Below are 19541 nucleotides of genomic sequence, written 5' to 3'. Positions count from 1 at the left end.
TCACTTTGGTATAATCCTTCACTCATACATTATTTGCCAAAGGGGGAGAGAAAGTAAAATGGCTTATATTTCACTCACAAGTATCCGTTTTTGGCGATTCATGCCAAAGGGGGAGAAAGTATTAGCTCAAAGCAAAAGGACCGCACCACCACCAATTTCCAAAATTATGTTCTTTCAATTTGTATTAAAGAAGTTTTTCAAATGGGTATCTTATTTTTTATATAATTTCAAATTGGTATAACCTCTCTCAAAATAAATATCTAAAACCCTCTTGAACACTAAGAGGAGAATTTCATTGAGGGAGAGTTTTGTTTAGTCAAAGGAAAAGCATTTGAAACCGGAGGAGAAAATTTCAAATCTTCAAAATGCTTCTCGAAATCTTATTCATGTACTTTGACTATTTGCAAAAAGACTTTGAAAAGAATTTCCAAAAGATTTTGCAAATACAAAACATGTGGTACAAGCGTGGTCCAAAATGTTAAAATGAAGAAAGCATCCATGCATATCTTATAAAATGTAAATTGGTTTAATTCCAAGAAACCTTTGCACTTACCTTTTGCAAACTAGTTCAATTCTGCACTCATATATTTGCTTTGGTTTGTGTTGGCATCAATCACCAAAAAGGGGGAGATTGAAAGGGAAATAGGCTCACACCTTTTCCTAAATGATTTTGGTGGTTGAATTGCCCAACACAAATAATTGGACTAACTAGTTTGCTCTATATTATAAGTTCTACAGGTGCCAAAGGTTCAACACAAACCAATAAAAAGTCCAAGAAAGGGTTCAAATAAAAAGAGCAAAAGACAACCGAAGGCAGCCCTGGTCTGGCGCACTGGACTGTCCGGTGTGCCACCGGATAGTGTCCGGTGCACCAGGGAGATCAACTCCAAACTTGCCACCTTCAGGAATTCTGGGAGCCACTCCACTATAATTCACCGGACTGTCCGGTGTGCCAAGCGGATCAACGGCTACCTGCGCCAACGGTCGTCTACAACGGCTACAGTGAACAGTGAATAGTGCCGACTGCGGGCGCAGAGTCAGAGCAGGCGCCAGATGGCGCACCGGACAGTGAACTGGACCTGTCCGGTGCACCATCGGACTGTCCGGTGGCCCACATGTCAGAAGCTCCAACGGTCGAACCCTAACGGTTTGGTGACGTGGCTGGCGCATCGGACAGTGTTCGGTGGTGCACCGGACTGTCCGGTGCGCCCTTCGACAGCAGCCTTCCCCAACGGCCACTTTGGTGGTTGGGGCTATAAATACCACCAACCACCAACACTTCAATGCATCCAAGTTTTCAGCCAACACATTCAATACAAGAGCTAGTGCATTCAATACAAGACACAAATAGAGTGAATCAAAATCTCTCCAAGTCCCAATACCACTCAAAAGCATTAGTGACTAGAAGAGAGAGTTTTGCCTTGTCATTTGAGCTCTTGCGCTTGGATCACTTTTCTTCTTCCCTATTTCTTGTTCCCAAGATCATTGTAATCAAAGCAAGAGACACCAATTGTGTGGTGGTCCTTGTGGGGACTAAGTGTCCCGTTTGATTGAGAAGAGAAGCTCACTCAGTCTAAGTGACCGTTTGAGAGAGGGAAAGGGTTGAAAGAGACCCGGTCTTTGTGACCACCTCAACGGGGAGTAGGTTTGCAAGAACCGAACCTCGGTAAAACAAATCATCGTGTCATTCGGTCTTATTCGCTTGTGATTTGTTTTCGCCCTCTCTTTCGGACTCGATTATATTTCTAACGCTAACCCCGGCTTGTAGTTGTGCTTAAACTTTATAAATTTCAGATTTGCCTATTCACCCCCCCCCCTCTAGGCGACTTTCAGTGATTCACCATGCCTATGGAAAACACATGGTCCTTGCACGAATCAAAGAGTGACACCATTGTGCGGGTGGTCCAACAAGGACTAGTGGAGAGTGCCAACTCTTTTATGGGGCAATTCCATGTATGTCATCAGAAATTATTTCCATCCTTGTGTGCCACTAGCCCCACATGTCATACACAAAAAAATCCCTATATGCCACTCCACGGCACACAAGGGATGAAAATAAATTTTGATGACATACAGGGAATTAGTCCCTCTTTTATAGCTCAACAAAACATAGTTGTGATTCTAATCCTTCTTTACTTAGCGCATTTATATTTGAGCAATTCAATTATTGTCTTTACATTTCTAGAATTGATATGCTAGAACAGGGTTGGAACCTAGTGTACAAAACGTCTGATATAATATTAAACACTCTTAGACATAATGGTGAAGTGCTCTATCCGAGAGGATTTAACTATAACAAGGAATTTTAGTGAAGCCCAGCTAAGTTCTCCCTTAGGCATCTTGATCCTTTCAGTAGCGGAGAATACTACCATTGAGCATCTTAATCCTTTCAGTAGCGGAGAATACTACAATTGAGTTATCCCTTTGGCTACCATTACAAGTGGCTTTGCTAATTTGACTTCATCAACTCATCTAGATATAATTATTGCTTCAAACATCATTAAAAATTATCCTAAATCTGCTTTTCCATTGTAGGTTGGAAGCATATTGATCCTACAACCCAATGACCATTGTGCTAATTGAAGACTTGTTGACATTGGAGACATTGGGACTGAAAGGGAAATAGGGTTTAAACCTTTTCCTATAAATGATTTTGGTGGTTGAATGCCCAACACAAATAATTGAACTAACTAGTTTGCTCTAGATTATATATTCTACAGGTGCATAAAGGTTCAACACAAACCAATAAAAGATCAAAATTAGGGTTCAAAAGAAAGGAGTAAAAGAAACCGAAGAGAACCCTGGTCTGGCGCACCGGACTGTCTAGTGTGCCACTGGACAGTGTCCGGTGCACCAGGGGCGATCGACTCCAACTCTTCACCTTCGGGTTTCTCAGGCCGCGCTCCGCTATAATTCACCGGACTATCCCGTGTGCCACCGGACTGTCCGGTGCACCAGCGGAGCAACGGCTAGCCAGCGCAACTGTCGACTCCAACGGTCGCCTGCAACGTGAACAGTGAAGAACAGTGCGCGCAGAAGACAGAGCAGCCGCCAGAGGCGCACCGGACAGTGCACAGTACCTGTCCGGTACGGCACTGGACTGTCCGGTGCCACCAGAAGACAAAGCTCCAACGATCGAAACCGTGAGAACCCTAATGGTTGGGTGACGTGGCTGGCGCACCGGACACTGTCCGGTGGCGCACCGGACTGTCCGATGCGCCCATCGACACCTGCTTGCCCCAACGGTTGAATTGGTGGTTGAGGGCTATAAATACCCCCCAACCACCTCCACTCCAACCATCCAAGCATTCACAACAGTGCATTCAATACAAGAGCAATACACTACACTCCAAGACACAAATCAAAGCCTCCGATCCAATCAAAGTTCACAATTCAACTCTAGTATTTTAGGACTTGTGAAAAGGTCGTCTTGTGTTTCTTTGTTGCTCTTGTTGCTTGGTTGGCTTTCTTCTTTCTCTCATTCTTACTCTCAAAGCCTTGTAAGCGAAGCAAGAGACACTAATTGTGTGGTGGTCCTTGCGGGGTCTAAGTGACCTGGAAAATCAAGGAAGAAAGCTCACTCGGTCTAAGTGACCGTTTGAGAGAGGGAAAGGGTTAAAAGAGACCCGGTCTTTGTGGCCACCTCAACAGGGACTAGGTTCTTTGGAACCAAACCTCGGTAAAACAAATCATTGTGTCATCCGCTTTATTTTCTTGGTTGATTTGTTTTCCCCTCTCTCCCGGACATAGATTTTATTCTAATGCTAACCCTGGCTTGTAGTGTGCTTAAAGTTTGTAAATTTCAGTTTCCGCCTATCCACCCCCTCTAGGCGACTTTCAGAGACATTGGATATGAATCAACTTTAAGGACTTCTTTCTATTGGAGCTTTTGCTATGGAGCCCGCATCATCAATTAGTACATCGTCTTGGTTTATATCATGGCTTTCTTCATTAAGACATCATAAGGTGTTTTTAACTTCTTCTATCTTTTGCTTTAATGATTTTTCTAGTACTTTCATTTGACAATCTTCGAGTTCTTTTTGTTTGAATTACAGTTGATTTTGTAATGCTTTGACTCTTTGTTCTTTTTAGTCTTCGTTTAAAGTGGTGTGGTTGAAACCTTGTTCTTCCCTGGCTTGTGGGAAGTTGGTGTCACCTACGCTAAAGGGGTGTTTGGTTCCCCTGACTAAATTTTAGTTCGTGTTACACTGTATGTTTGAATGTTAATTATGAGTATTAAATATAGTCTAATTATGAACTAATTATACAAATAAATACTAAACGATAAGACAAATTTATTAAGCCTAATTAAATCTATGACTAACAAATATTTATTGTAGCATCACATGGGCGAATCATGGACTAAATAGGTTCGTATTAACATTTAGTCCTTATAAGTGTAATTAGTTTTGTAATTAAACTATATTTGATACTCATAATTAGTATTTCAAACATTCGATGTGACACTAAACTTTAGCCACGAGAACCAAATACCTTCTATGTTGTTCTCTTTGGAGTCTAGCCGTGGTTCTGTTATGGCCGTGAAGCCTATCGATCACACACATACACACATACGATGGACGCGAGATATCGAGTAAGAAAACTCACTCAAACACACAATTGATATAATGAACTCATTCGAGTTTTTTTATTTTATCTCGATGACCAGTATATGTCTATGGGTATTTATAAGGAGGCATCGCCTTCGTTATTTCCTATACAAAATCTAAAATATTGTTAGATCATTTGTTTATAATTGTTCATTCGTACAAGGGTAACCGGTCTTTTTGTCCAAATACATGCTCTAGGCTTTATTTTTGTCATGATTAGGTGTAAAAAAAGATAAAAGAGTTTATAGGGTTTAGAATGTAAAAAGCGACAATTTTCTACTATCACAACAACTCGGCTAATTATGTGTTCACGTTGATTTTAGATGGTTTTAACTAAATTGATTTTATAAAAACGGGCTGAAAAGTTAGACACTTGATATTCTACAGCAGCTTTTGATGGCCAAAAGCTGAAAAAAAAGCTAAAACAAATAAGGTCAATATTAGGTGAGAAGCGATATTAAAGTTGTATAGGCTATATCTATTCCCGCTGCGATGGACCGATAGCGTTGTTAACGGATTACGGCCCAGAACTTACCACCCAAACGCCACCTAGTCACTCTGAACTAGAGGTGGATATCGAGCTGGCTTGACTCGGCTCGACTCGAGCCGGCTCGTTAAGATAACGAGCTGACTCGGCTCGACTCGTTATGTTAACGAGCTGAAGATCTAACTCGGCTCGACTCGTTTGGCAACTCGAGCTGGCTCGTTTAGCTCGCGAGCCAGCTCGATAATACCATGTCTAGTGTCTACGAACGTATATAAAAACATGTAGCAAAAGAAAAGGAGATCTATGTAGAAAAAAAGAATAGAGTTTGCAACTTAAGATTCCACACTCAACAAAAAACAAGATTAACTATAGTAGAGTACAAGATTAACTATTTTGGATTAGAAATTATTATAATTTGACTAATTACTCCAACTCGTTTGGCTCGCAAGTCAGCTCGCGAGCCAGCTCGAGCTGACTCGTTATCGTAACGAGTTGAAATACAAGCTCAACTCATTACAAATTATAAACGAGTCGAGTCAAGTCACTATTGAATCGAGTCGAGCGAGTTAACGAGATGCCCTAACACTCTTCAAGACAACGGAGGGTGTACTTGTTATGCTACATATTTCGTGCGCAGGTCCCCAGAATTTCAGTCGTAAACTCGCCCCGTCACTACATCAGAGGATTCAAGAGAACAAAATACATGTTCCAATAAAAACTATCAAAAAATGAACTTTCGGAAACTGATTCACACGACAAACAGAAAATGTATGGCTTGGAAGCTAACATTTCAAAAATCCTTGCTTCCAAAGTTTTTGCCTCTAAAAAGCAGTAACATAGGTCAGTGTTCGGGAGTAGCAGGTCCATGTCTTCTCAATAAGATCAACTTCAACTTCTGAGGGCAGCAGTTCCATGGCGCCTTTCCTTCTTGAAACGAGATTGATCCGGATCGAATCCACCTTCCTCTGCACCATAGACAGCCCATGAGGGCGTCATGGCCATGTAATCTCGGCTATTGAAAGGCTTTCCAGATGTCACCAGTTCATGGAAACGGTCATAATCTATCCAGGTATGCCATTTGCCGTTGATCTTGAATTTATCTACCTTTGCAAGTAGGACACAACATGAATGAGCATGCTCACACGCTACTTCGTATACACCACCGCTTTTCGATGCCAACACCTCGGAGAATTCCTTTACATCAGAGTGCCAAGGTACATTTTCCATAGTCAACTTTGAAGTTGCTGACCTGTATGCATCATCATAACCATGCAACATGAGTAAACCAGCAAACCGAAAGGCCAAGCTATGATCTGCACGCAAGAAAACAAAATGGCACTTACGAGCCACAGTATGTTACACCCTTGATTTCAATGAAATCGGGCTGGCCAAGATCTAGCAGTTTCGCATATGCATCTATCTCTTCTGCATTCCAGCCTTTAACCAGTGTTAGTCGGTAAACCGTTCTTTGATCTTTTTCATGCAGTGACTTGAGTGAATCCTAGTGGCATGCCAAAGCAGATGGTGAACAGAAATACAGTTAGTATTGGTAGATCTCAGTCATGGTGAACATGTGAAATTTTCTAGATCTATACCAGGAAACGCTCCCAGAAGTCTGAAAATAGTGGCCTATCAACAGCCTTCAAGCTCTCCTTTGTAGCTGCATCCACACTGACATACAGCTGCAAACATATTGATATTGTCAGTTTTCTTTAGAAATTGTTGCATTTTGAAATACAAAGATTAGTGCAGTCATTCAGTCGATTGAGCATATGACCTGAGTGATTGGTTTTAATGCCTTAATCTTTTCAGGAAATTGAGCATTTGTAACCAGAAACGTAGATATGTGTCTTCGGTGTAGCTCATCCACAAGAGCATTTATCTCAGGGTACATAATTGGTTCACCAACCAGAGATAACGCACAATGTCTAGGTGACAGACCTTCGTCAAGTTTTTCTGGCTTTACTCCTGAAAATGCACGTAGCAGCATTCTTAGCTAATAAACACTATAGTGTGGTCACATGATAATGGAGATCATTTTGGAACTGAACATATCCATGTCAAAAACAGCAATGCCTAGGTTGGTTGATGTAAAACACAAGTGTTTCCAAGCTAAAATAATAATAACAATACTAAAAGGCTGTGTGTTATGATTCCTACAATCTTCTGTAAGCTGCTTCCTGTTAATGCAAGAAAAAAATTACAGGTACTTGGAACGATCATGGTCCAACCTGCCTGGACTTATTATTTGGGAAGGGCAGTATGATATGCAGTGTATGGCTCAAGCGATCACTCATGACTCGTATATTCAAATATAGGAGAATGCACGAACCTGGTACGCCCTTCATTTGCTTAACCATCTTAGTATGCTGGTCAATTGCAGCATTCACAATGTCAAGAGGGTCATCCATCTTCCATTTCCAGCTCTTTCCAACAGGATTTGTGTGATGTCTCCAACAAAATACACATTTATTTGCACAAGCCAAACTTGGAGTTGCTTCCATGCATCTGCCAAATGATCATATGAAATTATAAACAGAAAGCAACAGTCGAGGCTGCCAACCACGCAGCAACATGTGTTCACAAAATACAATACCTAAACAACATTTACAAACTGAGATCAATAACAGGAGTAATTGCAAAGTGGAGCCATCCAATTTACTAGTGCTGCAAACACTGTTGCAATCAAAACAGATGAAGGTTTCACCTGTGACTTTCTATGCCGTAAAATGAGTGCTTATAACACCCTCCACGACCTCGCAGCTGCGACTTAGTCCATCTGCAAATCTTCACTCCGCTATGAGAACCAATAATTTTGTAACCCTGCCACACAGAGGATAGATTATTACACTACACAAGATATAGTAAAAGTGTAGAACGGGCACATAAATAATAAAATAAGAAGCACGGTAGAAGCATACATCAGCTGAAGGTTATAATTAAAATACTAAACATTCACAAAGTATGCCTCCGGCCTCCCACGTCATGTAAGGAAAACACAATTGCACGACAGCAACCACAGTGTTCACCAACAAAAGCCCGCATCACTACGTTATCCTAAAGGTTTATCAGAAGCATCTAAGCAATGTCAAATACCTACTTTTCCAATACCATCATACTAAGGACAACTAACTACTTTACAGAAAACATTCTCTCCATTAGTGCTAGTAAGATAGTTGGATGTAACTCCTAAAATGAACTACTTCTGCAGTTATGGTTGTTATTAACAATTTTCATCAATCTTTAAACTTGCTAAAAATAAAATTGCTCCGGGCAGCAATCCCTAAATTCTATGTGATCCGTCACAGGAACATAACTGCATATAGATCACAAATGAAAAATTTGTGGGATATGCCAGGCACAACTATATACATTGTGCAAACTACAAAACTCCAGTAGCCCTTCCAACATATGGTGGAGATTTCAACTTTCACACAAATGTGCAATCCAGACTACGCATAATAAAATGTAAGAAATGCTCACTTGCTTCTCCAAACTCGTCCTAATGATTGGTGTGACCATGTCCTTTACACCGTTATGCACTCCATTAGCTAGAACACCCTCCAAATTCCCGTTCTTCCTCCTCGCCGGTGCTTTCCCAGCAATATCTTCCATGTCAACCTCCGCATCCACCATCTCCTCATCGTCGTCATCCCAATCCTCCCCTTCCAACTCCAACTCGTCAAGACCATTGTTTTTTTCATTAGCCCCATAACCAACCTCCTCGCCCTTCACCACCCTCAGCACCCTCCTATTCCACTCCTCGAACACCGCTTCGAGATCCCCGCTATCGATGTCGCCCTCCCCGAGAGGAACCACTTCAACGGCGCCGAGCGCGCGCAACCACCGCGAGAAGTTCCTCGCGGCAGCGTTGAAGGTCTCCCCATAGGCCCGGGAACCAACCCCGAAGACGGCGAAGCGGAGACCGGAAAGGAGGAGTGCACCCGCGCGGAAGTCAGCGGCGGACTCCTCAAGCCAGCGCGAAAGGAAGGCCGCAGAAGGGGGCGTCGCACCGCCGTCGTGGGTGGGGATTACGAGCAGGAGGAGATGGACTGAAGGAAGGTCGTCGGGGTCGAAGGTGGCAGCGTCGGTGGCGCGGACGGGGAAACCGGCATCGGCGGTCAGTCGGGCGGAGAGACGCGCAGCGAGGGTTTTGGAGGTGCCGGTTACAGAGGCGAAGAGAAGGGTAGGAGTGGCAGTGCGGGCGGGGGACGGTTTGCGGCGGAGGCGGAGGGATTTGTAGAGGAAGAAAAGGGAGGAAGATGAGAAGAGCACGAGGAGGGCGAGGTGGGAGGTGGTGGTCGCCGCCGGGAAGGGAGGCATCGCGGCGGACCGGGGTGGTGCGTGCGAGGTCGGACCGGTTCAGGCCTTTGGGTTTGGGGGTTTTGGAACTTGGAAGGTTAGCTTTGGGCCTTGCCGCCTTGGTGGGCTGGGCTGCTTCCGTAGTCGTCTTCAAAGAAACACTAATCTATGCAGGTGTTGGGAGGTGTTTGAAAATGCTTCATGTTTCAGTTTTAGTGTGGAGCTAGTTTATAATATCAATTTTAATAATTTTAGAAATATATTTTTAATCTAACTAATAAATAAAATGATTTATATCAATATTTATAAAGGCTTACAGCTGCAGCTTCATGATTTTCTGGAGCATCTAATAACCATAATCCTGTCATCATGCCAATTCAAGCTTGGGTGTTTGATTGTGTGCGCAAATATTGTGCAAATATTAATTGAACAACTATTGTTCCCTATAAGTCGCCCTGATTCCTGTAGAATTAGGATTTACTCTGACCACTGAATATCACCATGCATCTAAATGGACAAATGGTCATGCCACACGCATTTCTGAAGGTTCATGCGGTACAATACTTGGTTTTTCTGGTACAACTTTAATATCAGAAGTGTAGAACGGTCTCAAATGACAGCAGAATATACATCGGAAACTCTTTTGCTGTTTGCTCACAATTTGCAATAAGAAAATTCATGCATTGAATCTTCACGGATTGTTGCAACTTACAACATCACCAAGCAGTTAATTCAGTGACAACCTTTACATATATCTATATTGTTACATTTTTAAACAACAAGAAACAATCTTGTATCTCGTACAACCCTGTTTATGGAATCGAAGGGCCCTCTTTTTCTGAAACTAGAGCTGGTCGTCTTGGATGCTGCTTCAAAGAATTGATCAATGTAACGCTAACCACAACCAACCATCCAACTGGGCTTAAACTACCCGACAGAGATGCGGCGAGCATATTGTCATGAGATGAATGAACAAATATTGTACATCTACCCCAGATTCACAAAATGGCTGTCTCACAATCCGGGGAAATCGACAGCAGTATAGTGCAAAAAATGGTATGCTGGAGCCTTGTGAATCTGAGCTCAGTTTATGGACGCCATGTTGTTTTCTTTACAGACATGATACCCTCCTTGTCCTTTCTGAAGGTCATGACAATTTCCCAATGCAGTGATTTCAAGATTGTCTCCAATGGGTCAAGGATCTCGAGTTTATCACGGATGATAGCCCAACCTCCAGGCCTCAAAATACGGTCCATCTCAACAACAATTGAGACAGGTTGCTTACATCTACAACACAAGAAAGGGCATATCAAGAGTTGCACTTGATTATAGTACAATGGCCTTTTTTTGGTTTCTTCTGGTAACAGACATAAACCTCATCCCCAGATGTGAAGTTGGGTACTTAATAATTTATTGTAAAGTAGATGTTGTGTTCCAAGAAAATCATGTGATTCAGAAAAAAAAATACCAGAACAAAACAATGAATTCCCTATTTTGAGTGTGAAACCACACCAAATTATATGAAATCAGAGCTAAGCTAGTCTTTTCAATGCCATACCTGATCTTCAGGCGTGAGAATAAATGGTCAGCATGTAAAAGATCATAGGACCTTGGATATGTACTAAATGGTTCACACCAATCATGATACACACCGATCAGGCCACGCTCGTAGATTATGGGTAGGGTGTCTGCAGCATGCACAGGAACAACATTCATGACCCAAACCTTTTTAGATGCCAGTGCAGCTGCAAATCTGCAAGAAAACAATCATCATCTGTTTCAATACATTTACTTTAACATTTTAAAAACATGTATTATAAAGTACAATGCCGTTTTTGAGAGAAATCCTATTTAGTATTCAGAATTAGAAAATGAGATTTATTATACCCTCCATATACAGCCCTCATATCCATTATGTTACGGATATTTGACCAGTCAATGCCCAATCCATCCAGATAAGATTTCTCAACAACAGCCTTCCAATGGTTATGATCAGAAGCCACCCTTGTTTCTGTTTCCCCAAGCCACTCAGGGAAACTCTCGAGCCTCTTGGGCCACTCCTCAGGCCAGTCACTGCCTCTTTCTTCGATACCAACAGGTGCTTTGTGCAGGCAATGTTTGATATTAGTATACCTAAAAAGGCAAGGTCAACCTATTGGTGTATGAACCAAAAGTGAATTATCTGGGAAAACATTGGAGTAATCGTGGACCTAGCATAGTGATGTAGCCCAAGTATACATGATCCAACTCACCATGCACTAGCTTTGTTCTGCTCTTCCTTGCAAAATGGAGGATCCTTTTTTGCTCTCAGATCATATACCTCATTTGAGACTGGTCGCTGAAATATCTTTACTCCAGCCTCGCTGACATCGTCACTATTGTAAGCTATTGCATTCCAACAAAGTGCGGTCATTGAAGCTGATATTCCTGAAAAGGGAAAAGAGAAACATGAATAGGCAGAAATAAACATGAACCAGTTTATAAGGGTTTTTTTAGACGCACTTTATAATTTAGAACAGCACAACAATTAAATAGTTATGTTATTCTATCATACCTTCTTCACTCTCCAGGTCAGCACTTCTGCTTGAGATGATGAAGTATCCTCCTGGACGAAGAATTCTATTTATCTCTAGGAGAAGTTTTCCACCTAAACCATAGAATACACAATGTCGTTCAACGTGTGAGTAGATAATTGAATTATGATCTAAAAAAGGAATGAAGCAACACATATGTACCATTAGAATGCCATGGTATATTGCATTCACCACAGTGAATAGCATCAAATGCACCACTAGGGAAGGGTAATCTTCGCGATCCCAGACTGCCAACTGTTGCAGGGATGCCACGTTCAAGGGCAACTTGCGCAAGGTCTGTTTGGTCATTTGTAAGGCCTAAAGATAGTGTTATCACATCTTTCTCGAGTAGAGCAATACCAAAGCCAGCGCTTTTGCATCCGACATCCAATATTATGCGTATATTTTTACCCCAGTCGATGTCAGGAGCCATCTGAATGACAAACAAAGTGATATGCATATTGTGTAAATGCTAGTATAATATGTCTGGATGGTTACTGAAACTAAACACATGTGTAGCTCAAAATACAAATAAGATTCGATCTAAAATTTTGGCTGATATAAGTTCACTGTGATTTTGCTGTTTTATATGGAAGAACTAAACTTTGAGGTTCATAACAATTTTCACTAGTGTGCTGAATGCAGTATCGACTTTGCTTAAGGTAGTGCAACCTTAGAAATCAGCATCCAGGAATCAGCATGTATCAATAGGAAAAAAAGTTACGAGAGAACTGAGCATGGTTTTGTGAGGTAGACACTCCAATGGTGAAGGCAATCAAAACATGTCACAATTAGCCATCAACCACATACCATGTAGCAGGTGGCATGATCAATCCAAGAAGAGCTTTAACTATGTTCAATTGTGCAACTATTTCCATGTTCTCGTTTCTAATCTCATTACTTTGCTAAGATAAGTCCGACCTAATTACGCAATCCAACATACAATGTGCACAGACTATTTGCAGGGGCGACGCCACGTTAGGCTTGCATGGTGCACAGGCACCAGAGTACTTGCAAATTTTATTAGTGAATTGGTTAATATTTATCATATATGATATGAAATATTTACATATTGCTTTAGTGGTGCACCACCTTGATTTGGTTGCTAGCTTCGCCTCTGATTATTTGAATGCGCTTTGACTCATTGAATACAAGTAGCTCATGTCTGATCCAAATGTGAATATTTGACAATTACCTCGTCAATTGATTCAACATAATGTCTTGCGCTACCTTTGAACTCCCATTCATCTGGTGGGAACATCAAGTACTCGCCACTGTGGTTCAGCCAATTGTGGCCCTTAACATAATTTGACAACCTAGGATGCCCAACATTCCCATACCAAACCTGCAAGGATCACAATTCACGACCAGAACAACCTCGTCAATAAATCAATCAAAGTTATTCATGTTTGATTATGATCATCTCATTTTCTTGAAACACGAATTATGGCAAAGTCCTCACCTTGTCCTTCCTCTCGGGCCATGGAGCAGGTTGTTTATATTCCTTGGGGAGTGACACCAAACATGTCACAGGAGACCTTTGGCAGCTGCGTTCATGGTGCCTCTGCCTCCCATCCCCATCGAAATCCACACAGGGGATATAGTGGTAGCCGCTATTGGCGCCGCAAAGCTTCCAGTGGTAACGTGCACCCGGGCTAAACAGAGGCGGGAGCTTCCTCTTCTTACTTGGAGCCTTCCTCTTCGCCGCCTCGGGATCATCTTCCTCGCCGTCAACCTCATTGGGCTCGTCTTCCAATTCCAGCTGCGGCGGCTTCTCCTCATCCTCCTCCGCAGGGGCCTTCCCCGAATTGTCCCCGCCCTGCTCGGGCATGGGCAGTTCCGCTTCCTGTTCCGGTTCCATCTCCATGTCTGGCTCCTGTTCCTCCTTTGGTTCCGGGTCAGTTACCAGAGCCGGCTCGGAGTGATCGTCCTTTGCTGCGGTGGTATCCGGCGAGGAGGTGACATTGGAGGGGTGGGGATGGGAATGGGATCCAGAAGGAGCAGGGTGGCGCTTCTTGTGGCTGTGCGGGACGGGACGGGGCTTCCGGTGAGCGTGCCCGCCGCTGCCGCTGTCGCCGCCGGCGGCGGCGCGATTGTGGGAGGCGGTTGGCGGTGCGGCAACTTCAGCTGCGAAGGATGAGCGCTCAGTAGAGATCTGCTGGGAGGAGGAAGTCGGGGAGACCGAGGTCCAGATGATGGCGAAGGAGAGGCCAAGCGCGATGGCGATGCCGACCTTGGCGCCGAAGCCCAGCGCCGGGCGGCGGCGCCAGCAGCCCAGGAGCCCGGAAGAGGGGCGGCCGGGCGGACCGCGGGCCACCGTCATGCGGCGGCGGGCAGTGGACCGGTGGGTTGGTGGGGCGGGGCTGTCGGTGCTAGTGGTTGGCGTGGACTCTGGAGGCGGAGGCAGAGCCGTGGAGGCTGGGAGAGAAGCAGCAGAGCCGAGCGTGGCACTGGCAGTTGGGACTTGGGACTCGGGAGTGGGACAGCGGAGCTATTTTATATGGAATTTCGGTAATAATTCTGTGCTTCCCCGCTCGGTCTAAAAAAATAATATACTCCTTGCTTTTTAATGTTTGATGATTGAATTTATGAAAAGCACAAATATTTATGACAGGTACATTATATATTAATTGGTTTCATAAATTTTGGTATTCTTTTTTATAAGTTCAGTACAATTTTTAAAAACAACAACTTAAGGCAAGTGTAGAAATAGATTTACGGAGGTAGTGTGCTTAGAAATGGACTTAGGTGGTGCTCATTCGTGTATATGGCTAGTTTGGCAACCCTATTTTTCTTGATAAATTGAAAATCTCTTGAAAAAATAGGATTGTTAAACTAGCCCTTATACTGTAGACTACACATGTCGGTGTTTTGACTCGAGGATCCTACTGACTAGTGAATTAGTGTTGCGTGTCCTAGCTCAGATGGGTGCTAGAAGTAGACACAATTCTTTATCCTGGTTTGGGCAAAAGAAAGCCCTACTTCCAGCAGAGGATGATGACACTTATATTACTTGCACCTAAGTGCTTCCAATAGGGAATACAAGCTGGCCGGGACAAGAAAAAGATCCCAAGTCCCTGGCATTGATTGAGGCAAGTGTCAATATCCACGTGGAGGTAAAAATCGTGAAGTGTCCCTCTTCTCTGAGCTCTGTGCTACTCTATAGCTCCAAGGAGGGTTATCGGGAGCGTTGGGGCTTGTCGCATATGGGGGGAGAAGGCGCGTCCGAGCCCTTGTAGCCAGCATGGCCATTGATATGGGCCCCGTACCTGCTGCTGACTTGAGCCGGGAAGGGGATGTCTGGTTCCTGTATTTGCATCTTTGATTGAGCAGAGAGCCAAGGCCAAGGTCTAGGCTCAGGCATGTATCAAGCCTGACCGATGGAGGAGCTGTCCGAGTCGTAGTAGTTGGAGCAGTGGTAAGTATGGCAAAACGCTCTTGTGAATACGTAGAGTAACCGACGTCAGCTTTGTAGCTTCTGGTGACGTCGGGCGTCCTTTTTTCGATACTATCAAGGCCAAAGCCACGCTCGGGTGAGGCGAAAGTCTCCCCGATGCCACGGTCGAGCCTTCTCTAGGGTTTGCAGTTGTGCAGGGAACAGTTGAAGGAGTGGCCTTCTGCGGGATTTGCGAGGGTGGGCAGGTGGTCGAGGCCGAGCTCGAACAAGGCAGAGTTTGCTCCGAGGATGAGGGCGGCTTCAGGTGAGGCAGAGTTTCCTCCGAGGGTCAGACCGTTCTCTGTCGTACGTGTGTCCCATCTGGAGTTGTTCGAACTCGGTAGACAGCATGGGGGCAGTAGTCGTTATTCCCGGGCATGCGTCATCGTAGTTGGTGAAGGTGGACGGGACTGTGGTCTTGTCGCTCCTGCTTGACTGCGGTGTCACGTTTGGTAGGTAAACGCATTAAATGCTCATGTCCCTGTGGTTCCCGCGGCCTCTGGCTAAGGGCGGGCTTGGGGTTGTCCTCCTTGCTCGAGACGGGCGAGGTGAAAAATGTTGTTCCGTGAAGAGGGGACCTCGGGCGGGACGAGGATTTCCGCGAGTGTTGCCCTCATCCGAGGACTAGCTCGAGCAAGGCGGAGTTGTGAGCGACCGCCAAGTTGGGGTCTCGAGCAAATCAAGGCTCATACCTCCTGGCCTCGAGGAACGTGTCTCACGGTAGCTTAGGGGTTAAGCGTGTTTAGGGGTGTAATCTAGGTACCCCTAACTACGATACCCGGTAATAGCCCCTGGGCCTCCAAGGAAGTGTTGACACTTTCTTGGGTGGTTATGTTGCCTTTGTGTAGATACGTTGCTTAAACCCAAAGAGATGGTAAAAAATTTCCGATGGGTGCGCGCGAGTGCACCCGTCGGGTGTAGCCCCCGTGGCCTCGAAGGAGTGGTTGACTCCTCCGAGGTCTTTATGTTTCCTTCCATAGATATTGTTGGCTTGTCCTTTGTTCGTCACCTGGCCGTGGCCTAGCTACAAAGGCAACCCCCGAGTCCCTGCGTTGGGTTTCTAGAGTTTCCAACAATTCTATCGTAGCATGGTTGCAAGGGAAGCCCCCGAGCCTCTGCATAGGGCGAGAGGATGATCGAGAAATGCCTCTACTTTTTAATGATACGCCTCTTTGTCGCATTTCCACAAGGAGGAAGAGGGGGATAGCGCCATGCTACCCTCAGTGGGAAACGAGCATGATGTCTCCGGTGAGATGTTAACGGGTAATCCGAGCGAGGGCCCAAGATCCATTTGATAGGAGTCGGCTAGTGGTCCAAAGACGTGCCCCAAAGTACATGCAGGTGATTCGTCTGGTCCCGGACCTGCTCGATGGGGTCCGAGGGCTCGATGCCTCCCTCCGATGGGATATTGTCATGAATCGCTCCCGAAGGTCTCGGATATCTCTTAGGGTACCTCGAGATTGTAGCCCGAGCCTTGGTCATGTACAGATGTACCCATAGTCATCCCTCACTCTATACTCTAGGGCAGTTGTCGACCCTGCTAGGGGGCCAACCAACGAGCCGCTGATCAGTAAACGGCTCGGAGCCCATGTGCTCTTGGGCGGTTACTGAACCCCACCAAGGGTTTAACCTTCGAACCCCTGATCAGTAAGAGGATTGAAAGTCGCCTAGAGGGGGTGAATAGGCAAAACCTGAAAATTATAAACTTTGAACACGCACTTCACCTGGGGTTAAGGTTAGAAATAAACAATAGTGAATTCAGAGTGCGAAAGATAGTTCTTCTTGCTATGAGTTGCTCAATCAATGCGGATAACTTTGGGAGCTAACTCAAAACAATGTGAGCAAGAGAGCTTTTAGTGAGAGGGGAGAGGGAAGAAACAAATCAAGTGGTGAAGATCAACACAAATGAACATGCCGATTTGTTTCTCGAGGTTCGGTTCCAATGAACCTACTCCCCATTGAGGAGACCACAAAGGGCGGGTCTATTTCAACCCTTTCCCTCTCTCAATCGGTCACTTAGACCGGTTGAGTGCTTCTTCGTTAATCTCACGGGTCACAAAGACCCCGCAAGGATCACCACACACTTAGGTGTCTCTTGCTAGCTTTACAACTCACTTGGAAGGATTAGATAGAGATGAAGAAAGCAACCAAGCAACAAGAGCAACAATTGAAACACAAATCATCCTCTCTCAAGTCACTAAGTACTTTTGAAAACTTGACTTGATTATGGCACTTGGAGAGGATTGAAGGTTTTGAATGTGTTTTTGGAGTGTATTCTTTGCTCTTGTATTGAATGTTGAGAGTAGAAAGCTTGGATAACTTGAATGGTGGTGGTTGGGGGGTTATTATAGCCCCAACCAATATTCTAGCTATTGGCTGAGTTCTTTGTCGACGGGCACACCGGACATCCCACTGTTCATTGTCCGGTGCGTGCCACGTCAGCTGACCGTTGGGGTTTGGAGCAGTTGACTGTTGAATTCGCATGTCCTTGTGGTGCATCGGACAGTCCAATGCGACCTGACATCCTAGACTTTCTCTAAACTTCTGGCATTCTGAACCCGTAGCAGTCGCGTGGCAATCGACCATTGACGAAGATGACCGTTGCTCGTGGGCTCACCGGACAGTCCCGTGATTTTTAGCCGAGGAGCGTTGCATTTTCCCAAGAGCATCCAGTTCGCTGGGCGCGCCAGCCTAGGCACCGGACACTGTCCGATGCACACCGGACAGTCCGGTGCACCGTAAGCTGGTGCAAATTTGTTTTGCTCCATACTTCTAGAATTGCCCCAAGGGTCATTTTCCTTATATGTGTATGTGAACTTTACGCGTCTGAGAAAAGATCAACTAGGCAAACTAGTTAGTCCATAAGGTTTGTGATGGTCGTCAAACACCAAAATCGATTATAGGAAATGGTTCAGGCCATTTCCCTTTCGATCTCCCCCTTTTTTGGTGATTGATTTCAACACAAACCAAACCAAATACAAAGTGCAGAAATGTAGCTAGTTTGCATTTGACAGATGTGCATAAGTTAATTTGAAATGAAAGCAGTTCTAAGCAAATATGATTGTTTTGATATAGTTAACATTTTGGACCACATTTGCATCGCTTAGCTTGTTTTTGCAAATCTTTTGGAAAAATCTTTTCAAATTCTTTTGCAATTAGCCAATGGTATAAGAATATGATTTCAAAAGCATTTTCAAGTTTTGAAAGATTCTCCCCTTTTTCAAATGCTTTTCCTTTGGCTAAATAAAAGCCTCCCCTGAAAATGTTCTCCCCTTAGCTGTCAAGAGGGTTTTTGCAAATGCAATTTTTGTAAAAAGTTTTCAGGAAACACGGTGGTGGTGTGGTCCTTTTGCTTTGGCCTATTAATTTCTCCCCTTTGGCATTAAGCGCCAAAAAACAGAGAAATCGAGAGGCCTTTTACAAGAAAGATATGAATGTAAAGACAGGAGTAGAGCAAAGGATACTGACGAATGTGTAGTGGAAGCCTTACCTTTTCCTATTACTCCATTTCCCTTTCAATATAAGAATAAGTATAGAAACATTCTTGGAAGCACATTAGTCTTAGCTTTGGCACAAGAAGAATAAGAAATATGCATTTGTACCGAATGAAAGAGATATGACATGATCAAAGGTATAAAATGAGCAATGTGTGCAAGCGTTCAATCAAAGTTCTAAGAATCTAAGACGTAAACTCATTCCTAAGCTTGCTAAAAGTCTTTTCATCTAGGGGCTTGGTGAAGATATCGACTAATTGGTTGTGGGTGCGAACATAGACAATTTTGATATCTCCCTTTTGTTGGTGATCTCTCAGAAAGTGATACCGGATGTCTATGTGCTTAGTGCGGTTGTGTTCAACAGGATTATCCGCCATGCGGATTGCACTCATTGTCACATAGGAGTGGGACTTTGCTCAACTTGTAGCCATAGTCCCTAAGGGTTTGCATCATCCAGAGTAATTGTGCACAACAATGTCCCGCAGCTGTTGGTCCTTGTTCTCGTATGCTATACATCAAGAACTAAGCAACACAATTGTTAATGATTAGAGACCTTCGTCCTTCGAAGCATTATCTCCCTTGGGATATAATGATCTTCAGACGAAGGTCATGAAGGACATACCTTCATCGTTTCAGTGA

The 19541-nt window shown here is 44.2% G+C and overlaps 2 protein-coding genes and 1 pseudogene across 2 annotated transcripts; all 3 read right to left on the bottom strand.

Annotated features, from left to right (window-relative positions):
• Positions 1 to 5827: 5827 nt before the first annotated feature.
• Positions 5828 to 9441, bottom strand: LOC100273754 (uncharacterized). The gene is made up of 7 exons (NM_001360319.1): positions 8581 to 9441; positions 7805 to 7920; positions 7430 to 7605; positions 6875 to 7065; positions 6693 to 6779; positions 6441 to 6598; positions 5828 to 6346 (listed from the first exon to the last, which is right to left on the bottom strand). Exons 1-7 carry the CDS (start codon positions 9418 to 9420, stop codon positions 5986 to 5988), a joined length of 1929 nt encoding a protein of 642 aa, NP_001347248.1. The 5' UTR covers positions 9421 to 9441; the 3' UTR covers positions 5828 to 5985.
• Positions 9442 to 10151: 710 nt separating this feature from the next.
• On the bottom strand, positions 10152 to 14009 carry LOC111828518 (uncharacterized). The gene is made up of 8 exons (NM_001360320.1): positions 13435 to 14009; positions 13168 to 13317; positions 12135 to 12405; positions 11954 to 12046; positions 11652 to 11826; positions 11287 to 11532; positions 10958 to 11152; positions 10152 to 10686 (listed from the first exon to the last, which is right to left on the bottom strand). Exons 1-8 carry the CDS (start codon positions 13837 to 13839, stop codon positions 10488 to 10490), a joined length of 1734 nt encoding a protein of 577 aa, NP_001347249.1. The 5' UTR covers positions 13840 to 14009; the 3' UTR covers positions 10152 to 10487.
• A 3744-nt stretch (positions 14010 to 17753) lies between these two features.
• LOC103645651 (uncharacterized) lies at positions 17754 to 18916 on the bottom strand (annotated as a pseudogene).
• Positions 18917 to 19541: the final 625 nt, after the last annotated feature.

Source organism: Zea mays, chromosome 1, assembly GCF_902167145.1.
Source record: "Zea mays cultivar B73 chromosome 1, Zm-B73-REFERENCE-NAM-5.0, whole genome shotgun sequence".
Classification (NCBI taxonomy): domain Eukaryota; kingdom Viridiplantae; phylum Streptophyta; class Magnoliopsida; order Poales; family Poaceae; genus Zea; species Zea mays.
The sequence above is the reverse complement of the archived record's forward strand: the minus strand, read 5'-3'. Positions and strand labels throughout refer to the sequence as shown.

Coding starts and splice junctions, on each gene's coding strand:
- LOC100273754 (NM_001360319.1), bottom strand. CDS start 9,420: ATGCCTCCCTTCCCGGCGGCGACCACCACCTCCCACCTCGCCCTCCTC. Junction 7,066..7,429: donor GCAAATGAAGGGCGTACCAG/GTTCGTGCATTC, acceptor GTGCATTTTCAG/GAGTAAAGCCAGAAAAACTT. Junction 6,780..6,874: donor CATTAAAACCAATCACTCAG/GTCATATGCTCA, acceptor ATATGTTTGCAG/CTGTATGTCAGTGTGGATGC.
- LOC111828518 (NM_001360320.1), bottom strand. CDS start 13,839: ATGGAGATGGAACCGGAACAGGAAGCGGAACTGCCCATGCCCGAGCAG. Junction 12,047..12,134: donor TATACCATGGCATTCTAATG/GTACATATGTGT, acceptor TCTATGGTTTAG/GTGGAAAACTTCTCCTAGAG. Junction 11,533..11,651: donor CAGAACAAAGCTAGTGCATG/GTGAGTTGGATC, acceptor TTGCCTTTTTAG/GTATACTAATATCAAACATT.